This window comes from Seriola lalandi, unplaced genomic scaffold (genome assembly GCF_002814215.2).
Source record: "Seriola lalandi dorsalis isolate HSWRI2012SDOR001 ecotype SW California unplaced genomic scaffold, Sedor1 jcf7180002054501, whole genome shotgun sequence".
In the NCBI taxonomy this organism is placed as follows: domain Eukaryota; kingdom Metazoa; phylum Chordata; class Actinopteri; order Carangiformes; family Carangidae; genus Seriola; species Seriola lalandi.
Window position 1 is genome coordinate 273,460 of NW_019525054.1, and position 17,413 is coordinate 290,872.

A 17,413-nucleotide genomic window follows, 5' to 3' on the forward strand; every position below is an offset into this window, starting at 1 on the left:
GTTATGTGTATGTGTGTGTAGGAATGCATGTATGTCAGCAGGCATGTTTATTAATAGATCTGTCTACCTGAGTGATGCAGGCCCCAGTGAAGGCCACTATGACAGCCACTACATTGACCGTGAGCTGGAACTGCAGGAACTTGGAAATGCTATCGTAGACATTTCGTCCCCACATCACCGCCTTGACGATGCTGCTGAAGTTGTCATCCGTCAGGATGATGTCCGACGCCTCTTTAGCCACGTCTGTCCCCGCAATACCCTGAGACAGAGATTGAGACGGAGTGAGGAGGAGACAGAGGACTCATGACATGATTCATACGAGCATTTGAGCGTCCAAATTATTTTGGAGTGATGCTGTCTTAATATCATGCCCCCAAGTGCAGGACGACAATTTTATATATATTTTTTAAAACAGTGGGATAAGAGGATCATGTTTTCAAGGTTGTGCTTAAAGGAGCACTTGTTCCTCAAAATTAAGTATATAACTTCTATGTGATTACTACAACACATGAACGAGTAGCTACAGAAGGGTTTTAACACCAAATAAACATTAACGGCGAATAATATGACAGGTTACCATGGCAAAGCCGACATCAGCCTTCTTCAAAGCAGGTCCGTCATTAGTTCCATCTCCTGTTACTGCGACAACCTGCCTCTGCTCTATGACGCTGCTGTCAATGATGCCTGCGCACAAATAGGAAGGAAAAATCAGCTCTAGGTGTGTGTGAATGTGTGTGTGTGTGTGTGTGTGTGTGTGTGTGTGTGTGTGTGTGTGTGTGTGTGTGTGTGTGTGTGTTAAGCTTAATAAACCTGAGACTCACCTTTAACCAGTGTGTGCTTGTCTGTTGGTGAAGATCGAGCCAATACACGAAGTTTGGGCCAGATTTTGTCGATTCGTTCCTGCTCAATCTGTCAGTCAGAAGGAGAGAAAAAGGAGGAAAGAGCTTGATGATGAATAAACAACAGATTGACTATTCCCTTGTTTCACTATAGATGTCGTGTTGATCCAGAGTGTTAGGCAGATTTGGCAGCACTGTGAAACTGGCTCTTATATCAACTTGACCACACTGCACTCTCACACAATGAACATTTACACACAGCACTTAAATTTAAATTTTAATTCGCACTGCAGAACCACAGCACTAATCAGCAGCTAATCCATCCCATTAAACATTCTGCTAAATTCAAATGATACAGTTAAATGGGTGAGATGAAAGCAGAGCGCACTAACTACAGTAGATAAAACCACATGATAGTGAATGTCATATAACTCACTGTAGATCAGACGTCTGAATGTGTCTCAACAGTAGTTTACCCAAAGATGCTTCACCCCTGGAGAACTGTGGTGAAATGTTTTGGGGTTTTTTGGATAATTTATTTAATTATACTCTGAGCCTCTCTTCTGATTGGTTCACCGACCTGTTGTTACTGGAGCTCCAGAGAGAAGCCTTAGAGAGGATATGTAAAACTACACTGAGGTGGTTTAAAGTAAAATACAAAAGTGTAAAATATGGGACCTTTAACTTTAGAAATTAGAGGCCTGATCAAAGAGGTTCTGTCAGTGAGATAATCAGCTGGGCTCCTCCCACCGCAGATGTTTTGTTAACATCCATCTTCAGTTAATTTTTAATACAGTCATAGAAAACATTTTAGTAAGTTTACCCCGCACTTAACCACCTTGAGACCCCAGCTCACCTCTCCTTTCTCGTTCCTGATTCGTCGGTTGAAGTCTTTGCCCTCTATACAGATGAAATCATCCCCGGGGTGGATGATGCCGCATTTAGCAGCGATGGCCCTGGCTGTGTTGATGTTGTCACCAGTCACCATTCGAACCGTGATGCCTGCACGCTGACACTTACGGATGGCATCAGGCACCTTAGGGAAACAAGGAAATAAATTCAAAATGTAGTCTCAGTTAGTCTTTAAAATACAGATTAAAATCACAAATTATGGACCACACACACTCATAATACCAGCTGAAGCTACAACTAAAGACACAAACACACTCCGCAGTGCCTTACCTCAGGCCGTACAGGGTCCTCTATCCCAACCACAGTGATGCAGGTCAACTCTGTCACTATCTCTGCCTCGTTTTCCCAGTCTGGCTCCTGATTAGACGGCAGGTCACGATATGCAATGCAAATGGTCCTCAAGCCTTCACATGCCATTGGCTCAATCACCTATTAATCAATAATTGTTACAGCTCTGGTCAGAAAACAGCAACACAAAATTTCACCAATTTTACCATGGTACCACAGAATGCTTAACTCACTGTACAAATGTTATTTACAACATCTGATGCAGACACTGGATTAAACTGCCTGCATACAGTTTGGAGTTCATGTCTTTTGAGTACCTTTGTGGGAATACTCTGTGACACAGCTGTGGGGAAAAGACCCCCGGCCGACCGTAGACAGCAGAGGGAAGACAATGTGATGTAAAGAGGAGGAGACATAAAGCTGCCACGATGCAAACCGAGCAACTGAGCTGGAATAAAGTTGTGTGAGGAGGAGGGTTATTTTTCTCACGGCACAATCTGCGTTCATCATGAGCCAGATTTAGGTCACTCAGCCTGTCAGTCAGCGAAACAATGCTCGTTCAGCCTGCACAGGCTCATCTACTGTATGTGGAACGGATACATGTGTTGTGCTGCTAAATATTTTAGTTACAACTACATTCATCTAGTGAAGCAGTTTTATGTATGACAGTTTTGGAATATAAACTGGATGCCTCAGTTTTTGCTCACATTCTGTTCAGTAAAGCTGATGGTGTTTAGTGTGATGCAGCTGTGGTTGCTTATCTATGATGAGTGAAAGATATTTTGTGAATGTTGTGGTGATCATGACAGTTTCAGGATGTAATATCTTCATTTACACGCCAGTGTTTTCAAATGATCTGAAAGCTTTTCAAAGTCTATCTTGTATTAGTTTTTGAGGTACACAATGGCTTCTGTCAGATATGATTGTAATCATCAGTGCAAAAGTCTCAATGAACAATTATTTCATGAGACATGAGGCACAAACTGTGGCACCTGTACCCAGATAAAAAAACACAAAGTAAAAAGCAACACACAGACTGAACCAAATTAGATCATCTGAAATTCTGCAGCCATTACAACAATGCTATCAAAATTACATTTTTAAAGAGATTATTTGATATTTTGTGAAATACATTTTAATCTCTTTCTTGCCAAGCGTTTAATGAGAAGACTGATACCACTCTCATATCTGTGCGCTAAATAGTGTATTCAGCTGGAGCCAATGGCAGGTTAGCTTAGTTTAGCTCAAAGGCATGACCCAGTGGGAAACAGCTAGCCTGGCTATTTGTAAGTTTTTCTTGCCAGGAGCGGGTGGTGGTGATTGCCGCTTGACAAGAGCTTCATCCACGGTTGTCTTTATAATACAAGATGTCATAATATGCCCTCTGAGCAACGCTACGTCTTCAGGAAAGATTGAACGCTACAGTGAGTCGCTAAGGGAAAGTGTTGAGATGGGCTGATACAGGCTAGGGCTAACTAGTTAGCATGAATGAATTTTAGAATAACATACTATTCTGCACATGGGAGGTTTAAATGATCAAGTCTCACCTGTTTGACCATCTCATCTCTGTCACGTGGTCGGAAAGTGCGCGCCTCTCCATTGGCATCCTGGATGTAGGAACACCTGGAGAGAGGTAACGGACAGAAAATAGTGACACACAAAGAAAAAAAAGTTTGCCCCTATTTATTCACGTGATCATCAGATCCACTTATTCCTCTCTCCACCTCCCTCATCTTCCCCCGTCACTCACTTCTTTAGCATAATCTCAGAAGCTCCTTTGCTGTAGAGGCGGAAGGAACCGTCAGGCAGCTTGATCACAGTACTCATGGATTTACGCACTGAGTTGAACGTATACACCTGAGAGAGAGAGAGAGAGAGAGAGAGAGTGAGAGAGAGAGAGAGAGAGAGAGAGAGAGAGAGAGAGTAAAACTAGAGGCAGACAGACACACCTCTGACCACACACACAATTCTGTGTGTTGGATGTTGTAACTGAGAGTTTACACCTGTATCAGTGTAATAAACACACACTCCGCAATCAGCTACACCTTTATTATTTGAAAGTGGTTGCAGCTTCTGTCCAACAAAGTCAGGTATGAATAAGTGATGATTTGTGTCTCAGTGAGTTGAGGCCTGTTTTTAAGAACATAGAGCCCATTCTTAGACAAGCAGATAACAACTACAACAGATGCTTGTTAATTTCCTTATATTCCTTATATTGGCTACTGTGCACTTAGTACTTTCTTTTTCAACAACTTTTCTAGAACCTCTATTCTGATCTACTTCAGGGAACCGCGAGCATGCCAAGCTATCGTGTGAGCGTTAAACTGTGACATCTGATGCCTGTACAGTAAAGCATACTGACACAATATGTAGAGTTTTGACAACAACAATTCTACTAAAACCTTTTGTTTACATGGAGTCCTGACGTCAAGGCAGAGAATCCAACATAGTGCGAAGGGGTTAATTGTTCCACACGCACATATGTAGATGTATTTAAATAAAGAGTCATATATAAGGATAAAGTCAGGCTGCCATTAAGGCTGCAGTAGGTAACTATAAATACATGATAATTGTGAAGGTGGATGTGGTGCATGTTCTCTTACCTTGTACAGTCTCTCCTCAGGGATCTGCTCTCTGACAGGGGTGTAGTCCTGCTGTAGGTCTAATACAAATCCCAGCAGGCCACACTCCGTCTTGTTGCCCACCTGCTTGGCCAGACCCCCCTCCACATCAGGTGGCTGATGGAGAGTTCGATTGCAGCGAGTTGGAGTAGTACATTTAAGGGAGGAAAACAGAATAGGACATAGGAGATGGATGAAGAAAACATAAGCAGATAAAGGCAGAGAAGGACTTTCTGCAAAACAACTCCATCTCTGTCGGTGCATGACTCACTAAGATCTTGGAGGTGTAGGCGCTGTTGATAGCGATAGCATTGACTAACAGTTCCAGTGTCCGGGGGTTGATCTGTCCAGGGTCCGGGATCACTCGGTGGTGCACGTCACCTGGGCAACAACAATCTAACTTTAATATATGAATAATAATATCTGTACTTTCAACCTACATGCCATCTACACCTGCTGCTGTTTCCTCCATGGTACATCTGATAATATGAACAGGGCACGACACCGAGGCGATCAGTACATCCGGACACATTTTATCTTATTTATTCTCCCATCTGTAGACCTGACGATGAAAATAGTTAGCAATAAATAAAAGACTTCTCTGCTATTAAACTAGTATTGGTGAGTTTTAGTGATACACTGTTCTTTAACCCAGCCAGAGGTTTTGTGGATACATGTAGTACAGAGTCAGGTAGTATATTATTGGCACAATTCAAAGGGGCATTCCACCAATTTTACACATGACGTTCAGTGTGTTCATCATGCGGAGTACGACTGAACTTCTGAAAACAGTTGTATAACGTTGGAGCTTTGGAGTGACTAAATTATCACTTGGTTTTAACATAACGCTTTATTTAAACTAACTCATCGTAAGCTACATAAATGTGTGACTTGCATGCGCTGCAGTAAGTGGGGACTAGAGGTTTCTCTATGTGCTGCCACCTACCAATAGCCTGCGTGTAAGGCATTTAGGGAACATTGGTAAATCATAGCATCTACTGATAACCTGCGTGTGAGGCGTTTAGGAGAGAGTCTCTGCATGCACATCGGTCACACCAAATCTCCCAACTATGTGAAAGTGAAAACTTCTTAGGTACCGCTATAAATGTTGATGGAGGGGGAGTTCCTACAATCAATAAACATTGCCCTAACTAATAACAGCAGCAACACTGATGCTACTTATTAGTATAAAACACAAATATAGAATTGTGCATCATCTGCAAAACAATGATAATTAGTTGGGGGCTTGTATAAAAAAGTAAAACCAGGCCAAGGATGTTTCTTTTTTGTCTGAGATAATTAAGGTAATTATCCAGGCTGACAAATAACTGTTTTCCAGTCAAGTACGAACAAAACCAACACATGACAAGAGACCCACCGACTACGCAAGTCTGTTAGTTAATCCATTCCAGTGGTTTACAAACTTCTCTAAAGCACAGCACCCACTCATGCAACCATTTTTTGTTTAAGCCTGTTATATACAGTTAGATAGAGTTTACTTGAAGATGAAACATTTCCAGTCTCAATAGCCACATGAGTTCTGATTCACCTTATGACTCTTGAAGATGATCAACAAAGAAGGGCTTCATGGATTTTATTTTATTCTAATTTCTGAGTTCTTGGCTTACTCACCTACGTAGGTCTGCACAACAGTCATGCGGTTGGTGGTGAGGGTGCCGGTCTTGTCGGAGCAGATGGCCGTGGCGTTGCCCATGGTCTCGCACGCATCCAGGTGGCGTACAAGGTTGTTGTCCTTCATCATTTTCTACATATGACATAGTGATGGAGAGCAGAGGAATGTGCGAGGGGTGGAGAAAAGGGTGGGGCAAGAGTGAATGACGATCGATAGAAGTGCGGTATAAGGACAGAGGCAGAGAGAGATGGATTGATGGAAGGAAGGAGAGAGGGAGGCAGGAAAAATTTCAGTGCCTGTTCACTTAAATGAAAATTCAGGGACAGATATGAAAAGATATAAAGTATTTTTTAAGGAAAAATGCTTGTGCAAAGACTGATATTGACCTGGTGTGGGTAAAGAATGGTAATTAATGTAGGCTAACATGGTGTAGGCCTATTACATACAGTACATATATGAAGAAAAGTCTTCAGTGGTTAATCAACGTCATTAATTATTCACTGTTTTCATTGACGACTTGTGTACAGCACAGCAAGGTGTCTTATACAGCACCTTTGTTGAAAATAGTCTAATTAAGAATCTGAATGAAAGTCATTAAGTTAGACCACAACATCCTGGTTCTTTTTATCCTAAGTTCTGTTTCTATCATGTATTTTATTTTCTATACCTATATCTATTTTGTTCTTATTTGCTTTTGTATATACTGTATTTACCTTTGGACAGAGCGAGGCTAGCTGTTTCCTCGTTTTTATTTTCTATGCTAAGCTAAGTTAGCAAGAGATATTAGACCGATGTCAATCTTCTTATCTAACTCTTGGTAAGAACACTAATAAACGTTTCCAAAAACGTCAAACTATCCCCTCGGCTTTCCTGAAAAAAATTAAAAAGAGTGGAAGAAGGAGGCCTTTACATGCGGGACATGCTCCGCCCCCCTCAACTGAAATATACTGTACTTTCAACAGAACCATGTCTGAATGCCGTCCTCACATATCCTTAGTCACAGTGTTAAACAGGTTAAAGAACCAGTAACTCCTATATTTCCATTAGATTTGAAGCACTCATTACACTGGAGGGTCTACCTTGACAGAGTAAGCCAGAGAGATGGTGACAGCGAGAGGTAAGCCTTCTGGGACAGCCACCACCAGCACAGTGACTCCAATGATAAAGAACTTGACAAAGTACTGGATGTAGACCGGAGTACACTCTGTCATCCAAGTGCGACCTGCAACACACACCACACTACGTATTAAGGCCAAACAACTTTAAAGGATGAGTCACACTCAGCAGAAATGAGAATTGTGTGTGTGTTTGTTGGGAAGTTGTATACACACGCACCTTCGACGACAAACGTGTTGATGACAAAGTACAGCACCAGAATGATGACAGTGATGGCTGACATCACCAAACCTGTGGGGAGATTCAAAGACGGGATGATTTATCAGAGTGTCACTCCATCCACCTGCTCTGATTTTAATGAATATGTGTTTTTATATTAGGTCTGAAGTAATGTAAGCTCACTGAATGAAGAATAGCACAGTGCGTATTTCACCTTCTCAATGTCTAAATGATAAAACGCAATCCTGCGTGTGAGTTGTTGCACCTTATGATAATTTTCTTGCATTCAGAAATAACTTTGCTGCACGTCATTGCCACATAAGCTCTGAGGGACTGACGGCTACAGAATCTGCTCCGTGTAGAGAGAGTGTGAAACCTGCTCGGTTCAGGTGTGACAATCTATTTACCTGCTTTGCCGATTTGAACAGCCAGTTTGGTGAGCTTGCCCTGCAACACACTCTTCTCTTTCTTTGGGACGTTGGTCTTCTTCTTCTCCCTGTCCTCTACCTCCCCTCCCTCGGCACTCTTCAGGGGCTGCATCTCCATGGCAACACCCCCATCCTTCTTCTTGGCTGAAACACACACATAAAACATATACATTTTCTTCAGCACTGCACCTCAAAATGAAGACAGCTTATCTCACTTTACACACACACACACACACACACACACACACACACACACAAGCTCTTACCTTTGTTCTGATTGTTCTCCACAGCTCCATCGGGTTGTTTTCCTGAGAGAAATGGAGGGCGAGTTAGACAGAGGCAGACATGGAGATAAGGGACAGAAAAATAAGTGTTCACGTGTCCATCAACAGTTCATATTTCTGATCTGGGGACAGCCAAAGACACACTTCCAGAAACAGAAAGAAACACAGAGAAACAATACTAAAGGGAAGAGTAATAAAGGTACACACATCTTCATACACTGGGTCAAGAGACTGAGAGACCGTCATAGGTCACTGTCACTTTACTGCACTGTGTACTGGGGTCCATTCACTGGCTGAGGAAAGGAGCAGGGCAGACAACTTTATGCTCACATACCATTGGTGACTGTGCTGTAACTGGCATCTGTAGAGATGAGCAACTGAGTACTGTCCTCTGTTTGGGGAGTGTGTGAGGAAGGAAGGTTTTGGGGGCACATGAGAGGATTTGGCAAAAAGGGGAAAACAAAAGAGAGCAAAAAGGGAAGAATAAAAAACTCAAGTAGTGAATGTGTTTGTATGTATGACTTTACTACTTTGCAGATGATTATATAGACTGAAAAAAATGAATATAACTTCAATTTGAAAATGAGAGACAGATAAAAAAGAAAAGTAAACAGCCCTATAGCGAACCCACATTGCATGAGGAAAAACTAACAAGTTATGGCATTTGTGGAAGACTTATGAATAATGTATTAACTCCAGTAAATGACTGTTTGAATGATCCAGCCTGCAGAGGCTGCAATGAGTGCAATACATCCTGGTACGCAACTAACACTTTGGAAACAGAATGAGGACAACAAGCGGTAAAATAAGCATCATCAGTTAACTTGTTTCTGCCCGTTTCTGCATCCCGGGATACCGCAAATGTTTTCTCTTCTTTTTAATATGCCAATATCACTGCCTACATTCCCATGCAGAAGTGAGAGCTGCCATGGTAGAATCATGGATGAGTGCACTGGTAATGATATTAACCTTAAGTGCTTCTGAAAGTATGTGTAGTCTCTATTGTTGTCTGTAGCTCTACTCTGACTGCAGGGCTCTTCCAAAACAAATTTGAGCATAGACTAATGCTTCATGCATTGACCAACCAACACTCTTCCCTGAACCTCCCCGGCTCCCTCGCTCTCCCCTGCTCTTTCAATAATTGATTCAATCTGCAGCCACTCTCTCTCTCTCAGATTAAGGGAGGGATGGAGAAACAGGAGGGCAGAGCAATGGCAGAGAACGGAAAGTGAAAGAGGGCCCAGGAGCGGGGTAAACAAGAGAACAAGAGAACGAGAGAGAGAGAGAGAGAGAGAGAGAGAGAGAGATGGAGGGGCAGTGAGAATGTGTGACAGTGAGGGGGGAGACAGGGAGAGGAGAGAGGGATGGAGAGGATGTGGGCTAAATTATCTACAAGGTTAAACTGGTGTGTTTCCTGCTGAGGCTCTTATCTGAAATCAGTTAGGAAGCCAACTAACTATACACACACACACATACACAAACTCAGTGTGTGAACATGGACAGATTGTGTGACAATGACGCCCTGGGTACAGACATGTAAAGCCCCCCACCACTGCGACATAAAAAGAAAGGAAAACAACAATTTATAGTCTTTTTGCATATCTTCGTGATTATTTTGCATCTCTTATTGGTCATTATTTCTGGTTGTTTTGCATCTCATTGTTTGTTTTGCATCTTTCAGCAGTTGCTTTGTGCATCATTTTGCATTTCTTTATAGACGTTTCATGTCTCTTTGTCGTTATTTAGCATCACTTTTTTGTCTTTTTGCATATCTGTCTTTGTAATTTAATTTACTTTCCAGAAAGAAATATGAACAGTCACTTCAAACGGAGGCCCCTGACTCCCCGAGCCCCTGGGCCTGTACCCTTTCTGTCCATCCATGTGTGTGAGTACATGTTAACTGACTCGAGAGCAGTTTGAAGTATTCATCCATGGAGATGTAGAGAAAGAGATTGTCTTCTTTCCTGGGTTTGTTAGCATTTGTTTACTTCTACTGGTTTCCACGTTTCAAGAACAAAACCATTTGTGCCTCTCATGTATCACTCAATATTAAATCTGTTCATCTTGAACTACTAAAACTACTAAAAAGCTGCCGTGCATCTTCAACAAAAATATTCCTATCTTTCACTCATTATGGTCCATTTTACATAAATTTAGTGTCTCTCCACTGGTTCCACTCTTTTACTTACCTTTCTTCTCCTTCCCATCTTCCTCCATCTCTCCAGCACCCAGAAGGGTGAAGATGATGCCTGTCTGTGAGTTCACACCTACAGCTGTCACCAGCATCCTGCCCGAGCCCTCCATCACGTGGGTACCTTAACGTCCAAACAGATTACTGTTTTAGATTCGATTCAGAAACCAGTGGTGGGTGCAAAGCTGCACCCCCAAGTGGTCACAGATATGAAACAACAACTGGTGATCTTGCAAATTTTTGTAAAGTTCTTGAAAAGGTTCTTTCTCAATGTTTTTCTTAGTGAACAACGTACAATAGATGCTCCCGTCACTTGGCTGGGAAGACGCCAGCTCAGCTCAACAAAATACATCATCACCCAGGCAGAGGAGAAATCAAACTTTAAACAAAAATCAATAGACCATGACCCTGCCTTTGGAGTGAACATGAAGCAGGTCAGACAAAGGGTCTTTAGGTCAAAGAGTCTTGTAGAAGACTAATGTTTTGTCTGAACTCATAGTGAGTCTTTAAATTCATGTAATAGGAAACTCAGAGGTGCTTTTAAACGTTTATTGGACATACATTGAAAAGTCAAACCCCTGTTTTGGACCTGACCAGAAAACCTTGCTGACACATTATGGCATCATGATGTTGCTAACAGTCAACAGTTGCTTACTCACACATCCAGCAAAATTAAGTCATTTGGAGTCATAGCTCTGGCCACTTTATGAATATTCACTCTCCTTCTGTCTCTGTTTTGGTCTCCACCAGCTCATGAGAAAAATTTCCATTTTGTTCACCAGCTAGTCGCTAACTCTGTCTGCCTGCTGATTGATGCTACCCGGGTTTACGAGAGCTGTTTCACTGAAATGTGGTTGGTCTGACTGGAAATGAGGCTGATGATACCGAACCAGAACAGCACCAACACAAAACAGCAAAGTCCCAAAAATAAAGACGCTAAAAACACTGCTGAGTCAGGTGAAAAAAACTAAAACATTATGACATTAATGTCTTAAAACATTTGTCTTATATGCAAATACTTACTATAATCAGTTAGGCCAATAAAGTTATGGATTGAAATGTGAATTAGATTAATTTGTTAGCATTAGCATTAACTAAAAAAACTATATATATAACTATAAGTTGTATTTTTTAGTAGTATTATTTGTCAGGTGTTTCTGTTATTTTGTCCAGTTTAAGAAAGTTGATCCAGGATGTTATCAGATCATTTCTACAGGGGTGACCTGAGGTCTATGATGTTTCTATAGATATCCTCTGAGTAGTGCGAGCTTTGTGGTGGAGACAAAATTCAACAATGTGAAAACAAACCTGAGAGCAGCATCGGGTCCTTATCCACAGACTTGCGTACGTGGTCAGACTCTCCTGTCAGAGAGCTCTCATCTATCTTCAGATCGTTGCCTTGAACCAAGATACCATCAGCTGGCAGCAGATCCCCTGAACACACACGTGCACAGATCAGTGTTTGATTCACATTATAATTAATTTTCTTTTTGACATGTCAGTGCATGATTGGCCTAACAAGCAGATTTCAGCATGTTGTGGACATGTTAGGTGATACATACAGGTACAGCAGGAATAGTGGACATTTTGGGAAATAGGCTTATTCATGTTTACCAAGAGTTATATGAGAAGTTAAATACCACTGAAGCTTATTCTAAATATGAAGTGACATACAGCTAGGATGTTGGGGCAGTGTAGCCAGGCTAGCTATCTTCCCTGTTACTAGTCTTTATGCTAAGCTAAGCTAAGCTAAGACAATCACCTGCTGCTTTCCTGAACAGGCTTGAACATGGTATCAGTGGTAGCAACAGAGGCAAGAGCCAGAAAAGACCAAACAGGAAGAAGAGTTTCCTGTTTGAAAAAGATCTGATTTTTCATTTTCGTGCAGACTTACCCCAGTTTTAATATTTTTAGTCAATACTGTAAAGAGAGTGTTTTCAAAAACATACTTCATGAAATTAGATTTACATGGAGGAGTTTCTGTAGCTGGCGTTTGTTGTACTATGTATGCACATTACTCATGATTATTGGTATTAGAAGTTAGCAGCGTCAATGATTGACATTTTTGAGATTTATACTGCTGCTCAGGAAAAAAATGTCAATACTTACGTTTTGTTTCTCGCAACTTCATGTGCATTGTTAGATATATATATATATATATATATATATATATATATATATTAGTAATCATTCAGTTAGAAAAAATATAAATTAATTAAGCCAGAGGTTTTCAAACTGGGAGGCGGGCCTCACCACAGGGGCTCCAAACAGTTTCAGGGGAGGCTCAGTGAATGTTATTACATTAGTCATAAAAAGGAGATCCTGTAAATTAGCCTGAATGTGTGTGATTTGGTAAAAGAGATAGTTTTGGGGAATTTTACTGTTCTTCCCACTTTCCAGAGTCAGAAACTAATAAAAGCCTCAAGGCAGACCTTTTTTATGTATTTGGTTTAGTCTCAAGTTATGTCAAACAGCAGTTTTAGGCCATCTTGGCTCATTTGTTCAGTGTCTATAGGATCAAATAACATAATCATGATCCCATAAGCATCCAGTAATTGAGCGAAACAAACCAAGCAAAATGAGGGGGCGCCTTTTTCCAAGGTTTGTCTGAAGGGAGACCCACAATCGCAGATTTTGAAAACCCCTGAATTAATTGATAGTAAAAATATTTGTAAGTTGCTCCACTTTTATATAATAAGCATTTGCACTGGTCTCCTCACCATATTTGACCTGGGCCATGTCCCCAACCACCATGTCAGCCACAGGGATCTGGATGACATTTCCTTTCCGCACGACAGTGAACTTCTGTTCCTGCTCGATCCGACTCTGTAGACCCCGGAACTGCTTTTCTTTGGACCAGTCATTGAACGCCGTCACCAGGACGACGCACACGACAGACAGCAGGATGGCCGCACCCTCTATCCAGCCCGTGTCGGCCTCGCCTTCGTCCTCTGCACCCCCTGAACCGTTCCCACATGCTGGAGAGAGCGGGACAGAGGAGATGTGTGATGAGTCAGATATTTGGTGAAGTACACAGAAAGTTAGAGATGTGATTTCACAAGGGAAACTAATAGTAATTAATCCGAAGTAGCTGATTGGTGGTTAGCTACCAAACAAACAACGTGTGATCCAAATGTAAAGTTACCCGACACTACAACTGACAGATGACAGATATCACAACATCCTGACTCTTTCTGGTGAGCCACAGTAAGACATTTAGGTTTAACCTTAAAACAAACAATGTGGCAGACTGCTGTGGCTGTTACTTACAGCTGCTGCCTTTGACTAAAGTTTGTGTGTATCCTCATCATTAACAAATTTAAAAGAAAAGGTTCATGCGTATACTTTATGCCTCACCACTCTACCTAATGACATTACTGCGAGGAGAGTTTGCGTGTGTTGCTGTTATCTAGAGTGCACTATGCGGTTTCAGACAGAGCTACAATAGTCCCATATTTCCTCTGTCTGTCCGCTGAGCCCACTTCCTCCCTATCATGATCTGTCACTGTGGTGAACAGACCCAGCAAGCTAATGGCAACAATTTAGTAATCCCTTTCATGTTTCCTCTCATCGGCTTTTGTCTGTTGAACTGGTATCCTTTTATTTTGTGCATTTTCAAACACGATAAGATCATTTCATAGCAGATCTTCAGTTAACAACAAGAAAATGGACAAGAACAATTTGTCGATCAATTAACACGCTGCTTTCTAAAATGAAAATACTTTTGAATTTGTAAATCTGTGAATACACCTGAGGCAGGTACCGCAGATGCATTAAGAGCAGTGTGAGTCCAGCTGCTTCACATGCTTTGGTTCGTCTCTCTCTCTCTTCTCCTGCACTGAGGTGTCTAAGGTGAGACTGCAAATGTTTTGATAAAAAAAGTCCTTCAATCTTCTCCCTGTTTTTTCTTCCCACACTCGACCTTTAAATCTTTAAAGCAACATTATGTAACTTTAAAAAAGAAAAAAAGGCAAATTCTTACAAATGAAAAGCTGAATGTATCGGCAATAAAACAATCAAGTTCATCAGTTCAATTGATTTGACTTGGTCTGGTATAAAGATGGTGGACTCTTCTTTACTATTCCTTCTCTTATGTTTTATCATTTACCATTAACCCAATGTTGCCAAACCAAAAATTTGACCAAATTATCTTTTAAAACACTTTTCCTGTGTTTTATTTGAAATGTTGATCCATAAGAAGATATATTTGTTGTTTTAAGAACCAAAAACCATCTCAGTGTAGTTTTACATCTCCTCTCTCAGACTTCTCTCTGGAGCTCTAGCAACAACAGGTCGGCGAGTGATCTGATAACAATATGGCAGATTTCAGGTAAACTCTCAGAGAAACCAAATCCTGCAAGGTTGGATGGTGGGTCCAGGTGGGGGGGGGCTTGGGGCATTTCTGAGAGTGTCGCCTGCATTGTTGTGACATCACAAAGTTACAGAAGTCCTGACGGCTTGTTTTGAGGCTCAGTTTCTGAATACAGGCTGTGTGTATTTCTCTGTGGACTGAGGCTTTGATACTTTCACAGTATTAATATAGAACCTAGACCTGCTTTACCGAAACACTTGATCATCATGTGATTGTTGCTCATGGCCACAATGCTGAGCAAAATTTGCATAGGCTCGTTTTAATACTCTGTGTCATTGTTCTCCTTTTCTTTAGCTCTCACCTTGTTAGAGCCAAAGGTCTTTTTCAACCTCCTAAACATCTTCTTCTCTTCTCTTCCTACAACCTCAGCTTCCTCTATGACTCATTCCTGCTCTGCTCTCTAACAAGGATCCGTCTTCTTCCTCACCTCTCTCTCCTCCCTTCTTTTGCTCTCCACCTCTCATCTCCGCTGTTTTTCACATCCAGCTTCATCCCTAACACACCTTCCAAAATTATCCACCCCACCCTCTTTGCCCTGTCCTCACATTCGCTTTCCTTCCCAGGAGGCTGGTAGAAAGAGAGGCCGAGGGAGATGATGGCGGCGGCCTCCAAGATGATGAGCGTGACGTCCTGCAAGGCCTCCCACACGAGCTCCAGGAAAGTCTTGGGTTTCTTCGGGGGGATGAAGTTTTGGCCAAACGCTTGGTGCCGACGCTCCAGGTCCGCCGGGTCCCCAGTGAGACCTGAGAGATGGAGAGGGAGGTTGAGACGGCGAGAAAGTCACAGGGACAGTTGTTAGAAAATTTCTTTGTATACATCTGCACACACAGTGTCATACAATTTAGCAGTGTTTAGCAGCTAGACACACACACACTGCTACACACATGCAAAATCAGAACAAAGATTCACTCCAGAAAATCTACCAAACTTTCTCTACCCAGTAAAATATTTAAAAACGCATCAAACAAAGTCAAATCATGAATTATAGCAGCTAACTCCAAATTTACTCTCCTGCCTCTAAACCCTGGTCTCTCTCATCTCCAGCCTCACTGCAACATCTCCATCCTCACCCTCCTCTCCCCCTTCAACCTCACCCCTAAGTGATTCAGTTTCCATGGTGACCAGGATATCAGGTCCAGGGCTTCCTGTCTCTAACAGGTTTCTGCCCAGCAACAGGTGATGTCATTCTTTCAGTGGCAGTGGCTTTGAAGCAGAGCTGTTTTTCTTTTTTTTGTTTTTTTGATTGGCTGCTGGGGGGGCGCTGTGGTTGGCTAAGATTGGTGACTGTCTTTGCGTCAGTTTGCCCATGTGTGTATGTGTGTATGTGTGTGTGTGTGTGTGTGTGTGTTTGGAGACATCCTGGTCCAGTGTGCTTGCTGCAGGGAGTCATATGAAGCTCCCAGCGTTGCCGAAGAGTTGTGTAGCAATATGACGTTCAACAGGGTTCAGGCCGAGGCAGAGCGAGGCAGAGAGAGACAGGGAGAGAGAGAACACAGGTGACCTTATGCTGAGTAATCATAGTGAGCTGTATCCTTCTTTCATTAGTCCATCCCTCCCTCTCTCTCCCTTCTTTTCTTTCTTCCTTATCCACTCATCCATCCATCCGTTCTTCCTTTCCTCCTCTTCCTCTTCCACAGCTTCTTTCGTCTCTTTTTCTCCCTCTCTCAATTTCCCCTTGATGTGTCCTTGACAATGCGGCAAGCTGTTCTAGCTTTCCCTCCTCACCCCCCCATCACCACACACACACACACACACTCTTCCTCACCCTCTCTTTCTCATAATTTCTCTTCCTCCTTTCTCTGTCTTCAATGTGGATATAATGGTCTCATACTGCAGTGCCAGGGTATCCATATATGTGTGTGTGAGTGTGTGTGAGAGTGTGTGTGTGTGTGTGTGTGTGTGTGTGTGTGTGTGTGTGTGTGATACTCTGTCTGTTTGTGTTGTACTGTTGTAAAATATGCATCTGCCATATTTTCCCCCATCTGATCTGCCGGTTCCTGCTCTGTGATCAGTCTTATCGCCGTCATACGAAACAGAGGCAGCAGCTTTTGTGTTGCTGCCAAACGCCTCATATGTGGAGCAGGAAACATCCTGAGCTGCGAGTCTGAGCAGAGTAATGAGTCCTACAAGGTGAGAAACATCTTCCTGTATCTGCATTTGCGCTTTGGCTGGATTGTCACGCCAGAACACACAATATGTAGTTTGTGAAAGTCAGCACGGTGTCAAAGAAGTGTGTGTGTGTGTGTGGAGGGCAGCAATTGTGTCTGTGTGTGTGTGTTTGTGTGTTGTTTGCCAACTGTGCTTTGTAGGGACAACTGCAGATACATGACTCTCTGTGTGTGTGTGTGTGTGTGTGTGTGTGTGTGTCTGTTGGGACCTGCTGCACTGATTCCTGACCAGCTCACAGTATCAAATTAGCAACACTCAACACAGACTTACTGTAACTCAACACCCAACTACTCTCTCACGTTTTCTCCATCTCTCTCTCTCTCTCTCTCTCACACACACAC

General features: G+C 42.3%; 1 protein-coding gene across 1 annotated transcript in view; it reads right to left on the reverse strand.

Annotated features, from left to right (window-relative positions):
• The window catches only part of atp2b3b (ATPase plasma membrane Ca2+ transporting 3b), a 41,488-nt gene that overhangs the window by 15,120 nt on the left and 8,955 nt on the right, over positions 1-17,413 (reverse strand). The window contains exons 3-20 of the mRNA XM_023413020.2: positions 15,449-15,646; positions 13,252-13,509; positions 11,840-11,965; positions 10,530-10,655; positions 8,323-8,364; positions 8,036-8,200; positions 7,629-7,700; positions 7,373-7,515; positions 6,293-6,425; positions 4,932-5,041; positions 4,643-4,777; positions 3,790-3,896; positions 3,587-3,662; positions 2,022-2,180; positions 1,696-1,875; positions 822-909; positions 578-684; positions 68-259 (exon numbers count right to left, since the gene is read on the reverse strand). Coding sequence (XP_023268788.1) covers positions 68-259; positions 578-684; positions 822-909; positions 1,696-1,875; positions 2,022-2,180; positions 3,587-3,662; positions 3,790-3,896; positions 4,643-4,777; positions 4,932-5,041; positions 6,293-6,425; positions 7,373-7,515; positions 7,629-7,700; positions 8,036-8,200; positions 8,323-8,364; positions 10,530-10,655; positions 11,840-11,965; positions 13,252-13,509; positions 15,449-15,646 — 2,417 coding nt within the window. The remainder of the gene's footprint in view (positions 1-67; positions 260-577; positions 685-821; positions 910-1,695; positions 1,876-2,021; positions 2,181-3,586; positions 3,663-3,789; positions 3,897-4,642; positions 4,778-4,931; positions 5,042-6,292; positions 6,426-7,372; positions 7,516-7,628; positions 7,701-8,035; positions 8,201-8,322; positions 8,365-10,529; positions 10,656-11,839; positions 11,966-13,251; positions 13,510-15,448; positions 15,647-17,413) is intronic.